We start from the raw sequence: 22,608 nt of genomic DNA, 5'->3' as shown, positions 1-22,608 counted from the left end.
CTCTGACAATTTATAACAGTTCTGAGAAAGTTTTAGAGAGTTACAAAACTTTTCAGTAGCATTTAGAGCTCTTTGATATATTTAAAATGATCCTAGAGGCCTCTGACAATTTAAAACTACACTGGGAAGGTTCAAAACAGCTGTAGAAGCCTCTGGCATTTTTTAGGTTATCAGTAGCATTTAAAGGACTATGAAACTTTAAAAATGATCCTGAAGGCCTCTAGGATCTAACAATAGTAACAAATCGCAATAAACCAGCAATGTGATACAGATATTATAATCGTAATATTACGGATTCCTTATTGCCCAGAATGAGAAAGCCGATTAAAAATAATAATAAAAAGTTCTGATTTTCTAACAAAGCACTGGAAATGTTTCATGAGCCAATTTTTACAATAGCAATGAAAAGCGTAAAAAAAACTTAAGATAATCATTTCAAGAACATCAATAAAATCAAAAATCAGTAACATTTTACTAAAAATAGGTTTAAGGGTCAAACACTCCTATGTGCAAATAGTAAAATAGTATTATACGCCGATCAATCGAAAATAATACAAAAATATTTAAGGTCAGTGTCAATGTTTAGCAGGTTTTTTGTCACTTAACCTAAATGCAAAGCAAATTTTAGACGTGTTGTTACAACTTCCATAATATATTCTTAGAAAAATAGTTTGGCGAATAATGGAGATAGAAACATACCTGATGCCCGTTGTAGATTTCGTTCCTTCTAATAGTAGGATTACTATTCGAAGTTATCCACACGCCGGCAAAATTATTGGAGTGAATTTTGTTGTCGATAAATTGACCCAGACCGTTTTCGTGTACGTAGATGCCGCCAGTTTGGCCATGATGAATTTCGCACTGAACGACTGTCGGGTTGGCACCTGCTTTAACTTCAAAGCCGGCGATGCGGTTGTTGTGAATATCGTTAGCTTCAAAATATCCCTGGAAAAATCCATTAGAAATTTGCATTTTACTTAACTGCCCAACAAAACGCACCACTCGTAGAAGTTTTATCAAAAACATTTTTAAATTATAACACACATTTTCTTGATTTCAAAATTCTAATAAACAGTTGATATATGAAAGAACTTACCAATCCATTATCGAACGTAAATATGCCCACGTCTCTACCATGGTGTATATGGTTTCTTCTCATGATAGGATTGGCATAATTCTTCACCCAGATCCCAGCCAACGCGTTCCTACTGATCTCGTTATCTTCGTAAGTTCCTTGCGCGTAGTCAGTGACGTAAAGCCCGACATTTTCGCAATCGCTAATGTCGCAATGCCTTATTGCCGGATTGGCTCCCACGCCACTGACACATACAGCTGCGCCCACTAAGATGGAAGAGAAAAAAAATATACAGGGTGTCTCTAAAAGGTCTGGACAACGCTCTAGCACAAGTAAAAGTCGATTTAAGGCACGTTTACATTAGTTAATAAGTTTAACCAGAAAGAATTCAAACATATACACTTCCAGCCAGTCTCTATTTTTAATCAATAATAAATTCCCCATCGTTTTCTATAACCTTTTGCCATCTAGACATTTGTTCATTTGGATGATAACAAAAATGCCATCTCTAGATATTTTGCCGAAAAACCAATTAATTTTTATCAATCAGGGATTGAAATTTTACTCACTAGATGGCAAAAGGTTAATGACAAAGATGCGGAATATACCACTGAGTAGAAATAAAGTTAAAAGTGTATGTGCTTGTATTTAGCGTAAGAAAACGACATTACGGTCCCCCTAATACATAATTAATATTATTTCAAAATATGCCAAATTCAATTCTGTCGACTATTTTTGGTGTACTAAAGAGCGCCACTTACAGTCTTAAGTTCTGTGACCCACAAAAGATCCCGTTAGTACCGTTTTCGAGTAAAATGCAATTGAGGTAATGAGTACACAAGATCAAATAGTCTGCTCGGTAGCTAGATAACTGGGGACTTATTTTGGCACCATCTACCTGTGCTAGAGTGTTGTCCTTTTGTATATTAAAAATCCGTGTCTATATTGTTATATCTCAGTAAATTGCAGTAATTAGAAACTTAATTTTGGACAATCAAAAAATTTACATAAAGTGCTCAGAATACAAGAGAAGATTTTTAAGAAACTCACCCACAGATGTGCTTCTGATAATACAGTGATCAATAGTAGGACTGCAGTTTTCGCCCACCTCTAAACAGTAGTGTTTATGATGGGGCACGGTAGAGGTAGTGTCGGGCGAAAATTTCAACGTCAAATGCCCGGCATACGCGTTTTTCGCACCCTCAACAAACATTACTGTAGATTCGGACTCCCGTTCTAAAATCACCGATTCGGCAACATTGCCAGGTGCAGCTCCTTGACAAAGAAAAGACAACAGTCAGTACGAGACTCGTTTGTCACCAAACCGAACGGTAACGCACCTATTAAAGCTATGTCAGAGTCTATTACCAGAAACTCTCCTCTGTAAGTACCCGCGTGCAGGAAAATCAACGCTCCCTGTTGCGGATCACTGCCACTGTCCGATGAGTGCGTACTACTACAGGACCCCGTCACAGCCCCAGTAGTACTGTTGGTACTACTGCGTTCATCTGCATAGTCCAAAGCTCCCTGAAGTAATTCTCGATTTGTAGCGGACTGATATGACAATAAAATTGGTATATGTAGTAATGTTGTGAACTATCACAACATGACTAAAAGTTAACGCGGATATTACCTATTAATAACCAGTTCTATACTCATAATAAACATTCCAATCACGCTATTCTTTACAAACTTTTATTCGTCAGAAACAAATTGGTGCAGTATTGAAATAACAGTAGTATCTTGTGTTATGTGATGTAAATCGAACTCAATAAAGTAGTTTAAAATTAACTGAAACCATTAGATAAGAACATTCAATAGTTGATTCAAAAAACAAAGCAGCAAAGTCCCTGAATTTTATGGTCAATTTACTGGCTACACAACAAATTTTAGTGCCGTAACCCTCAGATTTCAAAAATACTGAGCAAAATGGCGTTTTATTGCATTTCTGACTTTCCATCATTTTCACATAGTTTAGGACGCATAGTTTCAGAGATATCAGCAATAAACCGAAAAATGAAACTTGCGTCGTTGAAGAGTTATCTAGGCAAAAAGAACCTACATGTAAAACAATTTTTTTTTCAAAATGCCGACGTTTAGTAGCAAATATCTCGAAAACTATAAAAGATATTGAAAAATCTGACTGAGTGAAACCTGCAGCAAATGTAATCAACACACTGACACACAAAACACTTTCTCCTATGGCTTAAGGGCTACGGGCGGACACTTTTGATATGTTTTACCTCCTCTAACTCACAAATTTTTCTTTTTTGTTTTGTATTTATATTGTTTTTATTCCCTTTTTTTAATATAATTAATTATTCAATCACAATTTGTGGTGAATTATTAATTAAATCATCCTGAAAAAGGTACTGGTTTAATATCATCAATAGTATGTACATTTTTCCATTAACAGGTTTTTTTCCTGATTCCAAGAATACATTATAATATCCTTCCATAATTTAGCAACTTATTTGCAATGTAAAAATAGTTATTATACAGATATATAACGTATCCTATATAACGTATAAGTGCATTAACCATTATCAGATAGAAAGTAAATTAAGTTGGAAAAAAGTTTCGCAATTAAGAGGTACAAAAAGAAACAGAAGAATTATTATTTTTACAAAATTTTTCAGTTATTTCAAAAACCATTTCTTAGAATTTGCGCAGTTTCATACTATCGTAAAAAAGGAAAAAAAATTCAATTTTATTTAACTTGAAGAAAAAAATGTCTCAAACCAATAATGCACCTGTACTTATGAGTCATGTCTAACTATGCATGGATGCTAGAGAATGGTCAGCGAGAAATTCCTGGAAAATCACATAAAAGGTGGTCACGCGCAAAAAAAAGTGTTGCGGATTGGTTGAAAAGTACTTCAATTTGTCCATAAAAAAAGTAATAAACCGTTTTTAGTCCTAAGTCATCAGTAGTCAATTAGCTAGCATCCGTCTCTCTACAGTCCAAAGAAAAAGTTCTAAAATACGTAAAAATATACAGTAATTTTCAATAATTATTAAAACTCATTAAAAAAATCCTACTCCAGATTACTGCCTTCATGGTGTAAATAAAAACTGTAAGTATAGTTTTTTTGTATACAGGGTATTCCAAGTAAAAAACCTAGCTTTTGATGATCGTTTCGAACTTTTTGAAATTGGTAATGGTTTGGATCAGTTTTGATCTTCAAACCCAAATTAAATTCTTAAATACAATATTTTTTTCATTATTATTATTTTATAAATCACCCTGTAGAAAGTAGATATTTTGCAAACTGACCAATCATAACATTGATGACTTTAGTTGATACTCAAATCAGGAATTTTTATTCAGTTAAATTTTAACTGAAATTTGCATCTTCTATATGCGATAACAGTTCTCTAAAAACAATTCAAAACTGTAAGCAACTATTATATAGTTATTTTCCTGTAATTTACGTGTGGAAGCTAATAAATGAATGCGCTATTCAATTAATTATCGTTAAAGTAAAGTAAAATTCAGTGACAGGAAAATTTACTAATTTTTCCAGTGAATTCCAATTTGACCAGGAAATTTATGGGTCTAATTGAAATTTGCTTGAAAGATATCATTTTTCTGTCATAGCTGTCATTAATTTTACTGGGACGATATAAGTAGAGTAAAATTCTATTTATCGACTATATTCTAGGTGTCGGACATTCACGCGTGAATTTGGCACCATCTTAAGGTCTCCAATGCTCTTTTCAAGCTCTTTGTGCATAGAATGTCCGACACCTAGAATATAGTCGATAAATAGAATTCTACTCTACTTATATCACACAGAGTCCCAGTGCTGATTTGATTTGTTAATTATTGTTTCTGACTAAGTAAATCTTTGCAACTTTTGAGCACAGTTTGACAGTCAGAGACAAACTTGCTTGTCAAACCCACTTGGATTGAGAAAATGACTGTTTTAATCACATTTTTGAAATCATCATTAAATTTCCTATCCAATAACCTGAAAAACACTACAAAATTTGGTTCAGTCAGGAAGAAAAGCGGTGTCAAAGTTTGAACATACAAAAACACAGTTTGAAAGGACAGTCAAAAACCAAATTGCCTGTAAAAACCACTTGGAGTAATAAAATTACTCTTTTAAGCACATTTTTGGAATCTGTATTAAACTTTCTGTCCAATAACATGAAAAACACTTTAAAATTAGCCTCAGTCAGGGAGAAAAGCGCTGTCAAAGTTTGAACATACAAAAACACAGTTTGAAGACAGTCAGAGACAAAATCACCGGTAAAACCCACTTGGAGTGGAAAAATGACTATTTTAAGCACATTATTGGAATCCTCATTAAATTCCCTATCCAATAACATGAAAAACACTTCAAAATTTGATACAGTCAGAAAGAAAAGCGGTGCCAAAGTTTTTAACTGCCAGAGACATAGTTTGAAACGACAGTCAGTGACAATTTGCCTGTAAAACCCACTTCGAGTAAGAAAATTACTCTTTTAAGCACATTTTTGGGATTTGTATTAAATTTTCGGTCCAGTAACATGAAAAACACTCTAAAATTTGGCTGTCAGGAAGAAAAGCGGTGTCAAAGTTTGAACATACAAAAACACAGTTTGAAGACAGTCAGAGACAAAATCACCGGTAAAACCCACTTGGAGTGAAAAAACAACTGTTTTAAGCACATTTTTGGAATCCTCATTAAATTTCCTATCCAATAACATGAAAAACACTTCAAAACTTGGTTTAGTCAGGGAGAAAAGCGGTGCCAAAGTTTAAACTGCCAGAAACACAGTTTGAAACGACAGTCAGTGACAATTTGCCTGTAAAACCCACTTGAAGTAAGAAAATTACAGCTTTAAGCACATTTTTGGGATCTTTATTAAATTTCCTGTTCAATAACATGGAAAAACACTTCAAAATTTGGCTCAGTCAGGGAGAAAAGCGGTGTCAAAGTTTGAACATACAAAAACACAGTTTGAAGGCAGTCAGAGACAAAATCACAGGTAAAACCCACTTGGAGTGGAAAAACGACTGTTTCGAGCACATTTTTGGAATCCTCATTAAATTTTCTATCAAATAACATGAAAAACACTTCAAAACTTGGTTTATTCAGGGAGAAAAGCGGTGCCAAAGTTTAAACTGCCAGAAACACAGTTTGAAAAGACAGTCAGTGACAATTTGCCTGTAAAACCCACTTGGAGTAAAAAAATTACTCTTTTTAGCACATTTTTGGTATCTTTATTAAATTTCCTGTTCAATAACATAAAAAACACTTTAAAATTTGGCTCAGTCAGGGAGAAAAGCGGTGTCAAAGTTTGAACATACAAAAACACAGTTTGAAGAGAGTCAGAGACAAAATCACCGGTAAAACCCACTTGGAGTGAAAAAACAACTGTTTTAAGCACATTTTTGGAATCCTCATTAAATTTCCTATCCAATATCATGAAAAACACTTCAAAACTTGGTTTAGTCAGGGAGAAAAGCGATGCCAAAGTTTAAACTGCCAGAAACACAGTTTGAAAGGACAGTCAGTGACAATTTGCCTGTAAAACACACTTGGAGTAAGAAAATTACTCTTTAAGCAAAAATTTGGTATCTTTATTAAATTTCCTGTTCAATAACATAAAAAACACTTTAAAATTTGGCTCAGTCAGGAAGAAAAGCGGTGTCAAAGTTTGAACATACAAAAACACAGTTTGAAGACAGTTCAGAGACAAAATCACCGGTAAAACCCACTTGGAATGAAAAAACAACTGTTTTAAGCACATTTTTGGAATCCTCATTAAATTTCCTATCCAATAACATGAAAAACACTTCAAAACTTGGTTTATTCAGGGAGAAAAGCGGTGCCAAAGCTTAAACTGCCAGAAACACAGTTTGAAAAGACAGTCAGTGACAATTTGCCTGTAAAACCCACTTGGAGTAAGAAAATTACTCTTTTAAGCACATTTTTGGGATTTGTATTAAATTTTCGGTCCAGTAACATGAAAAACACTCTAAAATTTGGCTCAGTCAGGAAGAAAAGCGGTGTCAAAGTTTGAACATACAAAAACACAGTTTGAAGACAGTCAGAGACAAAATCACCGGTAAAACCCACTTGGAGTAAAAAAACAACTGTTTTAAGCACATTTTTGGAATCCTCATTAAATTTCCTATCCAATATCATGAAAAACACTTCAAAACTTGGTTTAGTCAGGGAGAAAAGCGATGCCAAAGTTTAAACTGCCAGAAACACAGTTTGAAAGGACAGTCAGTGACAATTTGCCTGTAAAACCCATTTGGAGTAAGAAAATTACTCTTTTAAGCACAAATTTGGTATCTTTATTAAATTTCCTGTTCAATAACATAAAAAACACTTTAAAATTTGGCTCAGTCAGGGAGAAAAGCGGTGACAAATTTTGAACTGCCAGAACATCAGACAAATCTTCTTGGTAAAGTAATTTTTTACTTTACTGATAATTTACCAGTAACTAATAAAAACAAAATTACACAATTTCTACTTCTAATTTCAGTAAATAACCAATTTTACTAATCTAAACTTTCACACAGAACCTACGTTTTAGTACAAACTACCTTCCCAATATACGAAATAGAATTGAATAATGTTTAAATCAATTTCTGAAAACTTACCTGAACTGTATTGAAATACACTAAATTCCGGCCTCGAAATCGCAATTCTTGATAACCGGGACGAACATGAATACCACGATACAACTGCCTGAAGGATTCCTTCCAGGGATTTGCCAGTTCAGATTCTTCCGGACTGACAAATTCGAATCGGCACGGAGCCGGATTGAATAGAGGCAAATCGTATTCGTAAACGCTTTGATACAGTCGTTTCCTGCACAAAAAAAAGTTTATACAGTGTTAATTTTCTGGTAAATTTTACAACTGTATTTTTGGTTCTTCTTTAAAAAGTAACGTAAAAACTTGTTAAATATTTTGCCTTAGATTAGCAGTGAAGGATTAATAAAACTTACCATAACTCTGTGTCATTAGCGATAACACTGAATCTCTTGCAAACTTGGCTGACACGGCACAAATCCTGTTCCAAGAGATAATTAAATATCGTGAGCAATACTTCGTCCGGTAACTCATACTGAAGGTAATGGGCAGCCGTATTTGTACATGCTGCACAAAAATAATATTATCTCGTCAGTGCAAATTTGTTGATAGCAAAACAAAGTAGAAACGTACTCTCATAAGATGCAGAACAAGTTCTCCTAGGCCGCTTTCGAGCCGGTAACATAGCTGAGCTATAACCGCTGCCGCTGGCGCCTCCGCTAGAACACGATGGGCTAGCTGGGGCCCCGCCTGCCGTAGCGGCGCTAGTACTAGGGCCTGGTACTCCCGCTCCATCAGCGCCTCCGTGGTGCTGAGGAGATTTCCGTCGCAAGTCATAAGGAGACTGATGAGCCGCCAAAGGACCGCCTAAGGGTGGCGCTCCTGTTCCACCTCCACCTTGAGGAGGTGTGGTCGTAGCTGGCGCTGGAGGTGAGGAACCTCCTGGTATTGAGGGTGCTGGAGCGTTTTGATTAGGTTGGACGGGGCATGTTGATTCACAGGGTTCTGTTAAAACAAGTAAATAGGTATTTTTTTAATTCTCAGAAAACAGTCTTAAATGTTTCTTTAAGCTTATCAGCATTTCTAATTAATGGAAGGTTTTCTAAGAAACTGTGGATTTATAGGACTCGTAAAACTAACAAAAAAAACCAAGTTTATGTCAGATTGTAATTTACTCTCCATAGTCATCCAAAAAACTGTGTAACTCATAACTAACTGAAAATTCTGTGCTGAATTTAAACTGTCTGCACAATTTTTCCACTTTTACTTATTCCAACATTCTCAAGTAGTTTTTAAGGACAAATTGAGAGAAGGTTTGAAGGACATGAGTGATATTTATCTGTTACAAAAGATATCTGGTAAAAATTAGTAAAAAAAATAACATTTTAAATAGTGTCAACTGCAGTGGTACAGGGTGTCCTAATTGAAATTCTGGACTTTTGACACTTTGTGACCTCACTTTTATGGAAATGATTACATGGAGCTAAGGACAACTTTGACCTAAAATATCTCGAAAAAGGGACACTTACTCTATAACAATTATTGGGTCACTGTGTATCCAAACGTGTCCAACCCACTAATTGAAAAACACACAAAGACAGGGGTGTCTTATTTGAAATTCTTAGTCACATCACTTTTCTGAAAATTCCTTTACAGAACTTAGGCCAACTTTGCCTCAAATATTTCGAAAACTGGACCCTTTTTGGGTCACTGTGAAGCTTCAAGTTTAGTGTGTGCACTCTCCAATTTGAAATTCTTGACTTTTGGCACTTTAAACGCAGTGACATCCCTTTGCAAGCAATTTCATACCTCAGGAAGGACAGTTTTTCTGTAGTATTTTTTTTTTGAACACTGTGTAGCCCTGAGTGTGTTCATTCACTCATTCACTGATCCAAAACTATACAGGGTGTCAAATTTGAAATTATTGACTTTTCACACTTTGAACCCAGTTACCTCACTTTTCTGGAAACTCCTTCATAAAACTGTAATGAGCTGCATTTTGATCTCAAAAATAGGACAGTTTTAATACAGCACTTTTTGGGTCACTGAGTGTACACAATTCATTGATCTAAACATATACAGTGTGTTCTACTTGAACTTTGTGACTTTGAACACAGTGATGTCACTTTGCTAGCAATACCTTCACAGGGTTAAGGTCCACTTTTGGAAAAAAAATTTTTACAAAAGTGGAAAATTTAAATGAGTAAGTAATTAAAAAACATTCATAAAATAATCTCTCAAATAAAAAATAAAATAAAACAGTGAACTTAAGACACATTTGGTCTTCTTTCTTTATTGACCAACCAAGTGACCAAGAGATTTGGTTTGCAATAGTCGTCTATTGCTCTTATTTTGATTTTATATGAATAATTGTTAGTTTTTTCATGAATTTACAAATTTGATATGTTAAGGGAAAAATCATTTTTTGAACTTCAATATATTACAAAGTTTGCAAAATAGGATTCAAAATAGTCACAAATAGAACATGTAGGCAAATAGACACTATAACATGGAAAAACCAAACTTTGAATTGAAATACCAAAAGAATTAAGGTACACAAGACATTACAAAGCAGTATTAGGCTGTTGTGAGGCAATCTTGTAAAATATGAAGCAATTTAATTGCAAATTTGAGGCAGTTGAATATAAAACCTGTGTTCAAACAAAAAAACAAAACCACTAGAAATATCATGCTACCAAACTCAAGTTTTGTTTATGTCAAGAAGTATAAAATGGTCAATTAATTTGAGAATTGTTTTTTCTCCTGTTACCCTCTTTTTGTCTGCAAAATTTGACAGGTCAAATAGATTAACTTAATCACTGTGCTAAAACAGAGTAGTCTGACAGTTTTCAGGTCAGTAACCGACATAATCAATACCAACTTCACAACTTTAAAAGTACAACTATTATTTTAATTAAGATAAGTTAATTAGAAAGAAATTGATGCTTTTCTTCTTTTCTTAAAGAGTTTTGCTCAAAAAATCACAAATGTGTGTATTTTCTTGTAACTCCATTGACTGAATTTTAAGTAAATTTGTGTACAAATTTTGCTGTGCACTTATTACAATTTTTGTTAGTTGTTGTTATTTAGAGTAGGTTTTAGGAAAACATACCATTTCTAAAATAGAGATTAAATAAATAGGTACTTACATACATCTTCATTGACTTTAGAATTATTGTTGTATGGTTTTGGACTATTATTATGTAAATAAACTAAAAACCTTCAACTGGATATTTAGTGTGACTGTATGTCCTTGTTTCAAATAGTGGAAAATTGTGATTTCTTTTACTATTACACTATGTAAACTTTGAATTGAATAATTATGATGTGAAATGAACCAGGAGTAACAGAGTATTTCCTGTGACCTTTAAATTTTAATTTTATATTCATATGGGTAACCGAAATTGAAATATACAGTATTTGCAGGAAGTGTATAGCAAAACTATTAGGTAACAGGACTTTTGTAGTAACCAAAAGCATGGGAAGTGAACAAAGACCTTATTTCTGTGAGAATAGACTGAAGTCATAGGTTAACCTTTTGGTTGTACTAGCTCAGAACTTAAAAACATTGAATCAACTGGGACAGACAGTACATACAGCTAAAACTATAATAGCAGTAAAAAAGAAAGTTTATTTATAAAATCCTTCACTGACATGTCCACTTTTGGCAAATAAACTAGGCAGGTCCTTTGTGGCACAACACCCACAAAAAAAACCGAAATCGATGAAATCAGGGCGATTTGGGGCTTCCGCAAAATCATTCGATCGTTTCGCGGAATAGCCCAGGGGCCCGCAGAACGGATTTCGTGCAATTCAAGGTAAAAAATCGGGGTCGGGCTCAATATTGAAATTAGACGTCTTGCGGAACGTACTCACCATTTGTGGTTCTGGAAGGCGTAGGTATCCTGTTAGCGCCAGTTTTCCTGCGGGAACGACGCACGTACGACCTGGAGGCCGTAAACGAAGCGCTGGGCATGTTTCCCCGCTGGTTCGGGCAGTTTTTCTCAATTTTTCCAACTTCTAAACAAAGAAAACACCAACACTCAGACAGGCAGCCATTTTCAACACAGCAGATTTCTCGGCCCAGACGAGACGACGTAAACTGCGCAAGGCGACGGCGCTGACCAACCGACGTTTGATCGTTCAGTCACGTGGACCGACAAATGTCAAAATGGACAACGATTTCAAGGCGATTTTCAATTGTTTTATTTCCTTGGGAATTTGCTTTTTATTATCTGTGACTTACTTAGCGAGCTTGCACGTCTGGAATACACCGCACCATAGGTAAGTTTGGAAATTTTTAACCAATTTACTAGATTACACCTGAAAAACGCACTCACGCTCTTCACAAAAACTTACTGTATCTGCCTCTCGCCCCCCCCTGTCCTGACCGTCTGCACCACGGTGGTATTGCAATGTTGCCAAACTTTACTCCCCATTCGGCATTCAAATAAAAACAACAAAACCCAAGTTCCCAAATTAACCTAATTCGTCAGGATATTGAAAGAAAAACTTAAAACAATATCCTAATTAGCTTTAACTTAACATTCAACTTAATCGTAATTCGTTTGGCGGAAATGTTTGTAGTGCTTGTACCACCCACATTTGATTATGATGAGAAGACTTGGCAATGGTGCTTTTAATGTTGCCACTTATCCCCTTCTAAAGTTCTTGGGAAATCGCTGATTTCGATACGAAGTCTATTAAACAGTATTATCAAAGAATATTTTTTAGGTTACTTAACAACCCAACTTAATTCTGCAGTACTATACAAAATGGTATAACAAAAGTCTAAGCGATAAATTATATTTGAGGCAGTACGGCAACAACGCCGCTAGCGAAGCAAACCCGTGGGAACAGAGGGAGCGGTATGGAAAAATTCGAATATTTTAATATTAAAAAGCCGCAAGAAAGGAGAAACGGGACTTTTCCCCATTCGAGTTTTACATAACGTTTTTCCCTTTTCGTATAATTTACATTATCTAACGGATATTTATAATATATTCTTATTTAATTCTTTAGTATCCGTATGACCGTGTAGTAGAGTTTTGACCAGTCCAGTGGCAATAAAAAATCATAAAAAACACCCTGTATATTCTGATTACTTTATATTTTTCTTCTGATTCCATGGAGTGGTAAACGAAAAATCGACCATATAGGAAAACCGTGTAACTGACAGAGAAACATTAATACCTAATTGCATGAGCAAGACAAAAACAGAAAACCTAATAAAAAAACTAGTAGGCGAAAACTTCGTGACAGTGTTGTCACGTTGTCAGACATCTATCTAGGATTTCATTGTCATCTGTCAAAAGTAAATGCGTTCTTTCAATCAAATTACCAAATAATATCCAGGTTAGTGGTTTAATTAATTTAATTGCAATATAACAGTATAGTTGCTGAGTAATTTTTTGATTCATTTAAATAACTCGGTTATTTGACATTTACTCTAGACAGTGGGTGGTCAAAAGTGGGTTTCAATGGTTACAAATTGGTATATTGAATCAGGTTGTAACTGTCAAAATAACATTAAAATGAAAACTGTCAAATTCTGTGCAATTATTTTAATATTAACTTTTATAAATCTAACACTGAATGTATGAGAGTAGTAATGCTGCACAAAATCCAACTTGAGCTACTTTCTGTGTTTATAATGGAATTTTTGACAGTTGTGATACGGTTGTCAATTCAGAATGCAGTTGGACAGCTGTCACATATACTGCATCCAGGGATGTAAAATTTCCGGAAAATTAAAGGTTTTTTAAGTAGTTGAGTTAAAGTTTACCGTTCTTTTAATAACAAATTTAAATGTTTTGAGTTTTCTCATTAGAGAATATGCGTGACATGTTTGACAAGTTTGACAGTTATGTACCTTTCAGGAAAACCTACTTTCAGTATCAGGGAAAATTTTCCATCCCTGACTGCATCCATTAGAACGTGGGCTATAAAGTGTAATTTGTATGAATGTTTTGTTACCACTTTGACACAGAAATGCACTTCAGAGGTTTACGGTTTAAGATTTGACAGTTCTGAAGTATTCTCCTATCCAAGACAGAGTGGTTTGACAGCTGCCACATAAAGCGTATCAGTCAAAATCCAGCCCATAGAGCTGGAAAGTGTCATTTGTATGAATTATTTGCTCTTGTAGTTCGAAGTCTTGTAGATTTGACATTTTAACATTTTAACTCTTTTACGTTTTGTTTTTTGAACACACTGTATCAATCGTATTTCGGTTTGCACACGAAAGAGCAATTTAAAACTAAGTTTTTGAGGCTTTTACGCAGTTGCTGAGATACGGAGATAATTTTGTTGCAATTTTCAAAAAAAAAGTTAAAAGAGCAGAATATCTCGGGAACAGTTAGGATTACGGACATTTTGCATAGACCAAAAATGTTTAGAATGACTTTCTGCACCCAGTGAACTAGGTTTACTACAGGTTAGTACATACTACACTTAGAAGTAGAAAAATATCGAAATTGACAGTGTTAATCTCAAATTCCACTCTTTTTTCTTTTTGTTTTTTGAACACCCTATAATGTTCAATAGTGTTGCAATTATTGCAGCCATCAATTCCAAGAGACTTTACTCCATATTTCAGAATTTAGTGCAAAATTTCTGTTTTGTTATTAGTTTGGGTATTTTGGGTGAAACAAAAAATGAATTTATGGGAATAGAAGTAAAAATTTGTGAAAAACTGGCCTAACTAACAGAAAAGCAATGCGAAAACACTCTTTTTACAGTATAACAACAGTGTAACAATAACATGTGTGTGTAACGGTACTTATTCCAATAACACTTTTATTTTTAAACGCTGTGTACACCCGACATTCGGTTTTATTTTATCTAAAAATATACGTACATACTATTAAGAGAATGAGTAGGCCGACAAATAATAGGAAATAAGGATTTCCTGCTGGATGTTCCCAATTTGTTAACAAACGCTTGTAAAGTTTGGCTAACCTCAATTTTGGTACAAAAATAATTATTATACTTCTTAAAAAACAATTATACTCCTAAAGTAGTCTAAAAAAGGTTTAATCTAATATACATATTGGATTTAAACGTGACAAGATGATCATTTCAACTAATTATAGCCTGGAGAATACGAATCTGGTGTCCGTTTTGCTGTAACCGCTGCCATTTTGTCACTAACTTTGAAGTTAAGACATTTTTGACAGTTGTCAAGACATGGCACCCTTAAAAAAATTATATTTTGACAAGTGACACTTTAGGTCACATTACTACCATTAACCTAAACTAACTAAGGCAGTTAAAGACAATTTTCAAAAAAAAATCATAGGGTTACCTTCACTACTGAAAAGAGCAGTTCAAGACGATTCTTTTGAGTGATGATTTTCAGTAAAAAGTGCATCAAAGTAGTTTTTGGAAAAAATCTCGAAAACGGTTAGATTTACAAAAAAACTACAAGAGTGCGAAATTGTTCCTAATGAACCACTAAAGCAAACTACGTAACGTCGGGACTTCAATACAGGGTGTGCACGAAATTGTTAGTGAGTCATTATTTTTGCTCACTCTGTACACAATTTTTTAAATACAATTTTCTGAACGAGTTCTTTTTTATGCTTTTTTGAGGAAAATAATTTTGCTTTTTAAGCGCTTTTTTTCACTATTTTAGTGCTTTTTAATCCGGACTCTACTGATGTGTATGTTTAACGGTGTTTTTGGTTGGCAAGTTTAGGGCACAGCTAGTGTATAATGTCTAATACACTAAATTTGCACTAAACTGCCCAATCCAAAACACTCAATTTTTTCAAATTAACCACGAGTTTTTATTATTTTTAGGGACCATCCCTCTACCATAAAAAAGAGGTTTATTAGCGTATTTTTTATGCTGTTTATTTCACCATGTTTCCTGTACGTAGGATTTAGCAAAACACTACTCAATGAGGTTGGTTTTCCCTTTCTAACAATAGTAAAATAAGTCTAATTTAATTAATTATTTTCTAGGTGTCGTTCTGGCATGTTTTGGGTTTTAGAACCAAGGGGCTGTTGCAAGCATTCGTTATGCCGTTATTTCTTACCATGGTTCTGTTTTTAGGACCCATTTCCATGGAATTATACAGTGGCATATCCAAGCTATATACCGGTAAAATATACACTCTGCTCCAAAAAAATTAAGGCTTACCTATTGCGTCACAGTCACACGCAAAAAAACGTATATGTCGGTGACTAAATGTCATATTGATTTATATTGGCGAAGAGCCAGAGAACCGAAGTTTATCTGATTTTGTAGTATTTTTCATGTTCTTCTCAATGGCGTTTGAACGAAATTAAAAAATTGGAAAAATGTGATGTTGGTAAAAAGTGCAATTTTGTACTTAGCTTCAGAAGAAGAACTTAATTTACTGTAAAAAAATATGAAAAAAGTACTTTTTTGTGTTCAGAATGCAGCAACTTTTCTTATGACGTAAATGTTTCCAATTTATTTGAAGGTTCTCCCTTAAGTTGTATGTTTTTTGTTATAAATTGTCATTTTTAATGTAGGAAAACTAAGGATTTAGGAAAAAAAGACCCATTTTTTGGGTGGCAGAATCTCCGCCACTGCTTAATGCAAAATCAATCGATTTACACTAAAAAACTGCATTTTCTAGGAGTTCTCAGTGGTATAGAGAGATATTATTTTTTAAATTTTAACACCCTGCTTTCCAAAAATGGGGCATTTAAGACAGTTGTGTTATATGTTTATAGACACTTTTTCTCATATTTTTGGAAGTACTATATATCTCTCCTTACAGTTTGTTAGACCAATTCAGGGACATCCTGTAGATTTATTTAAACCGTCAAGCTGAGAATAGCTGGGAATAATTATTCGAGCTTTGTCTAATAAAACAAAATGACTATGTAATGTGACGTGTGTATTTTTAACACAGTTGAAGTCTTTTTTATTTAATAATAATAACAAATCGATGTTTTAGAACAATCATATTGGCAGTCAATGATAACCAATCTGATTTGGATAAGAAATCACATTGTTGCACCATTTTCTGAGGAATTCACATATCGGAGCTGCATGTTACCGTTACTGCTGCAGAGTTTCCCACCTTTGACGGCTGTATTAATAAACCCTTTACTTTTTGGAGTAGGTAAGTTTTTTTATTGGGTGTAGACAGGGCTAAAGAGGCGTATACGTTTAAATCAACCTTAATTTAGTATACAGTGTGTTCCACTGAGATGTCAACCATAAGAGCTACAGATTGAGAATTTGATGTGAAACTTGTTTCCTACTTAAAATTAGAAAAACAAATTAAACCGTCCATACCGGGTGGATCAGAAAAAAGCTATATATGACACAAAGTTATGTTTTTTTAAATGAATACCCTAGCATAGTATTTGATATTCTGATTCCGACTATTATTTGCAATATTTTCCATATTTAATGTTGTATACCTAACATCAACACTTTTCAAAATAATTACGATTTTAACACACCGGCAAAATTAGGGGAATGTCAAAGTTGACACTTAGTTTAACATTATAACCCATTTGGAAATACAAGCTGGCCAGCAAATACTCCCGACCTAACACCATTGGACACTTAAGGACAAACTAGCTATGGAGCTCGACCTTAGTGCAGAAAGTATTCGGGAGATATTATTGCGAGAAGCGGAAGCTTTCAATAATGAGAATAATAATTCTATTCAAGATCAAACGGTGGATGGTACCGAAAAACTTTATAGAAGCAGAAATAAAAAGAGCAAAAAACGAGAGTCAACTTTGACGCCCTCTAGCGACTAAGCGGGGAACTTAGCCGTGCCTACTCAACGTCACGTGATAGCCCCGTTCATTAGGTTTCTTTTGTTATACGGTGGTTTTATACAGAGTGTTTTAAATAAGCGAGTTATGGACGATTTTATGCAAAAGTGCACGGAAATTTAATCTAAATTAGGGATTTTTTGGGCCTACTATACTAACGGCGACCGTTTTGGATTTTGCTCAATCAGTGACTTTTTTAACTAATTTCATCCTAAGGAACACAAATCTGACGTCCATTTTGCTGTACCTGGTACCGTTTCGGAGATGACCTTGAAATTATGTCAATTTTGACACTTTTTAGGGCGTGGCACTCTTGCAAAATGACATTTTGACAAATGACACTTTACGTCAGTTTTGTACTATTAACCTGAAGGTATTTAGGCAGTTTAGGTTAATTTTCAAAATAACAAATTTTCTGAAAAAATCAGAAGGTATCACAGTTGAAATTTCTTGACAATTCTAGTTTTTAATTTTTCAAGGTCAAACGGTGCATGGTACGAAAAAAGTGTAAAGAAGGTAAAAGTTACATCCCATCGAGGTGTACTTGTGGTAAATTTCAGACCTCTAACCTGAAACGTTCCTGAGATATTGAGCAAAAACTGCAAAAAACGAGAGTCATCTTTGACGCCCTCTAGCGACTAAACGGGACAACTTAGCCGTGCCTACTCAACGTCACGTCGTAGCTCCGTTCATTAGCTTTCTTTTGTTATACGGTGGTTTTATACAGAGTGTTTTAAATAAGCGAGTTATGGACGATTTTATGGCAAAGTGCACGGAAATTTAATCTATTTTTTGGGCCTACTATACTAACGGCGACTGTTTTGGATTTTGCTCAATCAAAGTGACTTTTTTAACTAATTTCATCCTAAGGAACACAAATCTGACGTCCATTTTGCTCTAACTGGCACCGTTTCGGAGATGACCTTGACATTATGTCAATTTTGACACTTTTTAGGGCGAGGCACCCTTGCAAAATGACATTTCTACAATTGACACTTTACGTAATTTTTGTACTATTAACCTGAAGGTATGTAGGCAGTTTAGGTTAATTTTCAAAATAACAAATTTTCTGAAAAAATCAGAAAGATCACAGTTGAAATTTCTTGACAATTTTAGTTTTTAATTTTTCAAACGGTGCATGGTACGGAAAAGGTGTAAAGAAAATAAAAGTTACATCCCATCGAGGTGTACTTGTGGTAAATTTCAGACCTCTAACCTGAAACGTTCCTGAGATATTGAGCAAAAACTGCAAAAAACGAGAGTCAACTTTGACGCCCTCTAGCGACTAAACGGGGCAACTTAGCCGTGCCTACTCAACGTCACGTCGTAGCCCCGTTTATTAGCTTTCTTTTCTTATACGGTGGTTTTATACAGGGTGTTTCCAATAAGCGAGTTATAGACGATTTTCTGGAAAAGTGCACCAAAATTTCGCTCAAATTGGGATTTTCTGCTTTCGAGGGGGGTGGTCAAAGTAAGGCTGCTAGAGCAAAAACAATTGAATATCGATACAAACATTTTACATCAAGTAGGCCTAGAATTTGACGTAGATTCCAAAAATGGAATAAAAAATTGGTCATCCCATTTGAGAAATTATAAGTTTGGTTTGTTGCTCAAATTTGGGACATCCTGTATGCTGATGGATTATCTAGGAAAAAAGTAGACGCAAATATCTACAAGATTCGTATTTGGTAATTTTTTGATAAAATGAAAATTAAACAAGTTAGGAGAATGGTAAAAATTCATTGAATCACCCTGTAAACTACTCCATTGTATCAATGTCAATAACTCAGTTATTTTGACCAATTTGTAGCCCTTGAAATTCTCGTTTGACCACTTTGTACAGCGTTTTTACCTAAAACGTCGAATAACTGAGTTATTTACCGTTAAAACTGGGTTGTTTGCTGTAAAGTTTAAATTTGACAGTTTCCACTTTGACAGCCCATAACTCTGTTATGTTGACAGTTACAGGGTGGTTCAATATACCAATTTCTAGCCCTTGAAATTGTTATTTGACCACCTTGTATAGTAGAAATGTCACGCTACCGAAACATTGAAGCATTTATACCGGGAATGTGTTGTCCAGAAGGGAGGACATATAGTCTCATAATACGGAGTATTATAAATGTTCCGGAACGGTTTCTACTACAAAATGAAAGCTGCAAAGATGGAATTTTAATTAGAATATCACGTAACGATTTTTTTCTATTTAACCAATCTTATCTCTATCGGTTTTCCCAATAGACATCATCTATGGACACAATGTGTATCTAGCAATAGTTGAATTAATAACTCTGTCTCACCTGTACTTATACATTCTAAAATAATTATATTGAAATTTTAGCTCATTTTCATCACATAAAGGAGCGAATAAAATTTGGTATGGATTTTAGCACGGCTTTGAAAATCTCATGTAAGTCTGCGAAACAATTTTGCAAGCAGATTAACGGTTTGTCTACAGGTTTTCAGTTCGCCTACACCACCATATTTGGAGCGTATTCAGCTTACCTGTTCTACAGAACCGGACATTTTATATCGATATTTATAGTGCACGCGTTTTGTAACCATATGGGATTCCCGGACATAGTGGAAGTGGCGGGCTACAAGAAAACTAAGAAAGCTGTTATATGCAGTTTGTTTGTGTTGGGTTTTGTTGCCTGGTGCTTTTTACTAAAGCCCCTGACGGAGCCTAGTTGGTATTACAACAAACCCACCTGGTATTCTGTTTGATGGTGGTATAATGGATAATTTAGACGGTATCACCAATTTGCTCAATAAATCCTTTAAAGAAAGTGCCATTACAGACTAAGATGATGTATAGATAATGATCGTATGAATAGTGTATAAATTATATTTATACGAAAATTGTTATACACATTGCAACACTGGATTATAATTATGTTTTAACTGATTTATATTGTATAATGCGTTTTATATTTATATTCGACCAGAGGGTTTATTCATTTAAGATCTACAAGAGTCTCTGTAACATTAAAATAATCCTTCTGAACAGTGATATGGTCGTACTGTTTAACAGAAACTTTAATATTACCTGATGGAATGAATTTGGAAAAGGTCACAGAGAGCTGCTTCTTTGATATACCAGAAGGTTAGTCAGGGTTAAGTGGGCATAGGAAAATATAGTCGAAACACCATTTGTTACTGAAGTAAGTGTTAAAGTTTGATAGATAATTTTGCTTCAAAACCGCTTTAAGTATTTTAACAAAACTGTTATGGTTTTTGACATTAAACAACCTCTACTCTATTGAACATATTTAGAAAGGAGATACACCCCTCTGCTTTTTCATAAAATCTCAAGTCAACTGTGGATTTCTCAGTCAACTTAAAAAAACAAAATTCTACTGATTTTGTGAATAAAATTGTAACATTTTTTTAATGTACCTAGAAAGCAAAGCCATTTTAATAAAGTGTTTGTATTGTACTACTTTCTGTACTCAACTCTGTCCTCTCAGTCCAGTCCAGGAAGCAAGAATATATTTTGCAAAACGTCGGCTAAACTGTGAAGTTTCCAGTACAGATACAACTCCCAAAAACCGAACATATGATATTTTTGTTTCTCGAACTTTCTAGATTTGATGTATTTTCTGTAAGGCCTACCATACACATTCCGTACCGGCCTCATGGCTTGGTCTTGAGTACTCTTGAGGCCAGAACTCCACAGTATGGCCGGAGTCGTGTTCTCCCCCCACACGTGTCACAAAACAGAAACGCAGTTCGGCAGTCAAAAAGAAAATCGCCCGTAAAGCCCAGTTGAAGTGAGAAAATGACTGTTTTAAGCACATTTTTGGAATCCTCATTAAATTTCCTATCAAATGACATAAAAAACACTACAACAGTATCAGTCACGCGGTAGCTCTGTTCGAAAGTGTACGTTTTGTGCTCGACATGGTGAGGATGTTGAGGCAATGGCAGTGAGAATGTGTGTTCTAGCGAATAGGAAAAAGCGCAAGAGAAGCATTTGGGCGAAGCCATGGCTTGAATAATGGCTTAATTTACTAACCGAACTTCAGTGTTATCCAAGAGATTGGAAGAACTATTTTCGAATGGACGAACCAATTTACCTGGAGTTATTAAGATTAGTTACACCTTATTTGCCAAGCAAGACACTGTTATGAGGCAATCTATAACGCCTCACGAAAAGTTAACATTGCAATACTTGGCTACTGGTTTACAACTAGAATTTTCCCTCAATCTTTGGAACAAATTATACCAGAGACTTGCTTGGCATTAGCAAAAGCACTGAAGGACTCATAAGCAAAAAATAACTAAAAGGGTGACAGAAACCGTGGACGCCAGATGTGCGAGAGTTGAAAATATGATGGATGGGGGAAAGCAGGTGTCTCGGACGATCCGCCTCAATGTACAGTCCAGACATTTGAGACCAAACTGAACGTGTATGGTAGGCCTAAGACCAATATATAGTTCCTTAAGTAGTTGTTTTAGGATTTGCCTTTAACATGGAGTTAAATGGATAACGTAATTTAAGGTTTTTAAATTAACTAGTTTCGTTGGAGTTACAAATTAACAGTTTTTTAAAAAATCTTCCTTAGTAATAAAAAACAAAGGAAGAACAAGCAGCACTACAAGAAAGAGAACTTAGAGAACCCGGGATCTTAAAACCAGAAGTAGAAACAGCTATAACAACACTGAAACACAAGAAAGGCAGTTGATGGTGACTTCTGGGTGAAATGGGTGTTTCCAAATAACATGTGAAATTTTTAATTAAGAGAGTCTACCAACAGAATAAGAACAGGACTAACAGTGTCCAGAGCGTTTAACATAGCAGCGTGGATCAGACTCTTGCTTCTCCATACAGGTTTCCTCTCACAGGAGGCTGGTTCTCGGCGAAAAAGTCATACTCCCTTTCCACAGAATAGTACATGGCTCTATCAGTGTTATAACATATTGTCACATTCTGTCAACTTTTCTCTCAAGAGGATAGGATCGGCCTCCTCGCTTGAGAGGCCGCCTAAAGCGGATAGTCCTAAGAAAACACGGAGACTGCAGATTCTATGGGGATGGGGAAGAGACTCCAGAACACTTGTTTTGTGAATGTGATTTGTTTGGTAGCAGCATCATTAATGATGGGAATCAATGAAAATCGACTCAGCTGCTGGTCTTTATTAAGTCCTTGAAGCTGCATGAGGAACTGTGATAAAAGACTAGTCTCATCCCAGATCATACTAACTGGGGACACAAT

The 22,608-nt window shown here is 35.0% G+C and overlaps 2 protein-coding genes across 4 annotated transcripts in view; one reads left to right on the top strand and one right to left on the bottom strand.

Moving 5' to 3' along the window:
* FBXO11 (F-box protein 11) overlaps positions 1-12,020 on the bottom strand; it is a 31,348-nt gene extending 19,328 nt beyond the window's left edge. The window contains exons 1-9 of one of the 3 annotated variants that reach the window (XM_081972155.1): positions 11,863-12,020; positions 11,493-11,636; positions 8,250-8,621; positions 8,033-8,183; positions 7,683-7,893; positions 2,416-2,629; positions 2,126-2,350; positions 1,097-1,341; positions 700-945 (exon numbers count right to left, since the gene is read on the bottom strand). In XM_081972155.1, coding sequence (XP_081828281.1) covers positions 700-945; positions 1,097-1,341; positions 2,126-2,350; positions 2,416-2,629; positions 7,683-7,893; positions 8,033-8,183; positions 8,250-8,621; positions 11,493-11,592 — 1,764 coding nt within the window. In that variant the 5' untranslated portion in view covers positions 11,593-11,636; positions 11,863-12,020. Of the gene's footprint in view, positions 1-699; positions 946-1,096; positions 1,342-2,125; positions 2,351-2,415; positions 2,630-7,682; positions 7,894-8,032; positions 8,184-8,249; positions 8,622-11,492; positions 11,784-11,862 lie in introns of those variants that run through there. The other 2 variants (XM_081972156.1, XM_081972157.1) reach the window with 2 other exon arrangements.
* Sras (Ras converting CAAX endopeptidase Sras) lies at positions 11,765-20,829 on the top strand. Its single transcript, XM_081972196.1, has 6 exons — positions 11,765-11,900; positions 15,420-15,525; positions 15,585-15,723; positions 16,553-16,720; positions 19,732-19,800; positions 19,849-20,829. Exons 1-6 carry the CDS (start codon positions 11,788-11,790, stop codon positions 20,115-20,117), a joined length of 864 nt encoding a protein of 287 aa, XP_081828322.1. The 5' UTR covers positions 11,765-11,787; the 3' UTR covers positions 20,118-20,829.
* Positions 20,830-22,608: the final 1,779 nt, after the last annotated feature.

The sequence above is a fragment of the Ips typographus genome, linkage group LG2, assembly GCF_016097725.1.
Source record: "Ips typographus isolate SLU linkage group LG2, UJ_Ityp_2.0, whole genome shotgun sequence".
In the NCBI taxonomy this organism is placed as follows: Eukaryota; Metazoa; Arthropoda; class Insecta; order Coleoptera; family Curculionidae; genus Ips; species Ips typographus.
This window is presented reverse-complemented; position numbering and strand designations above follow the sequence as displayed.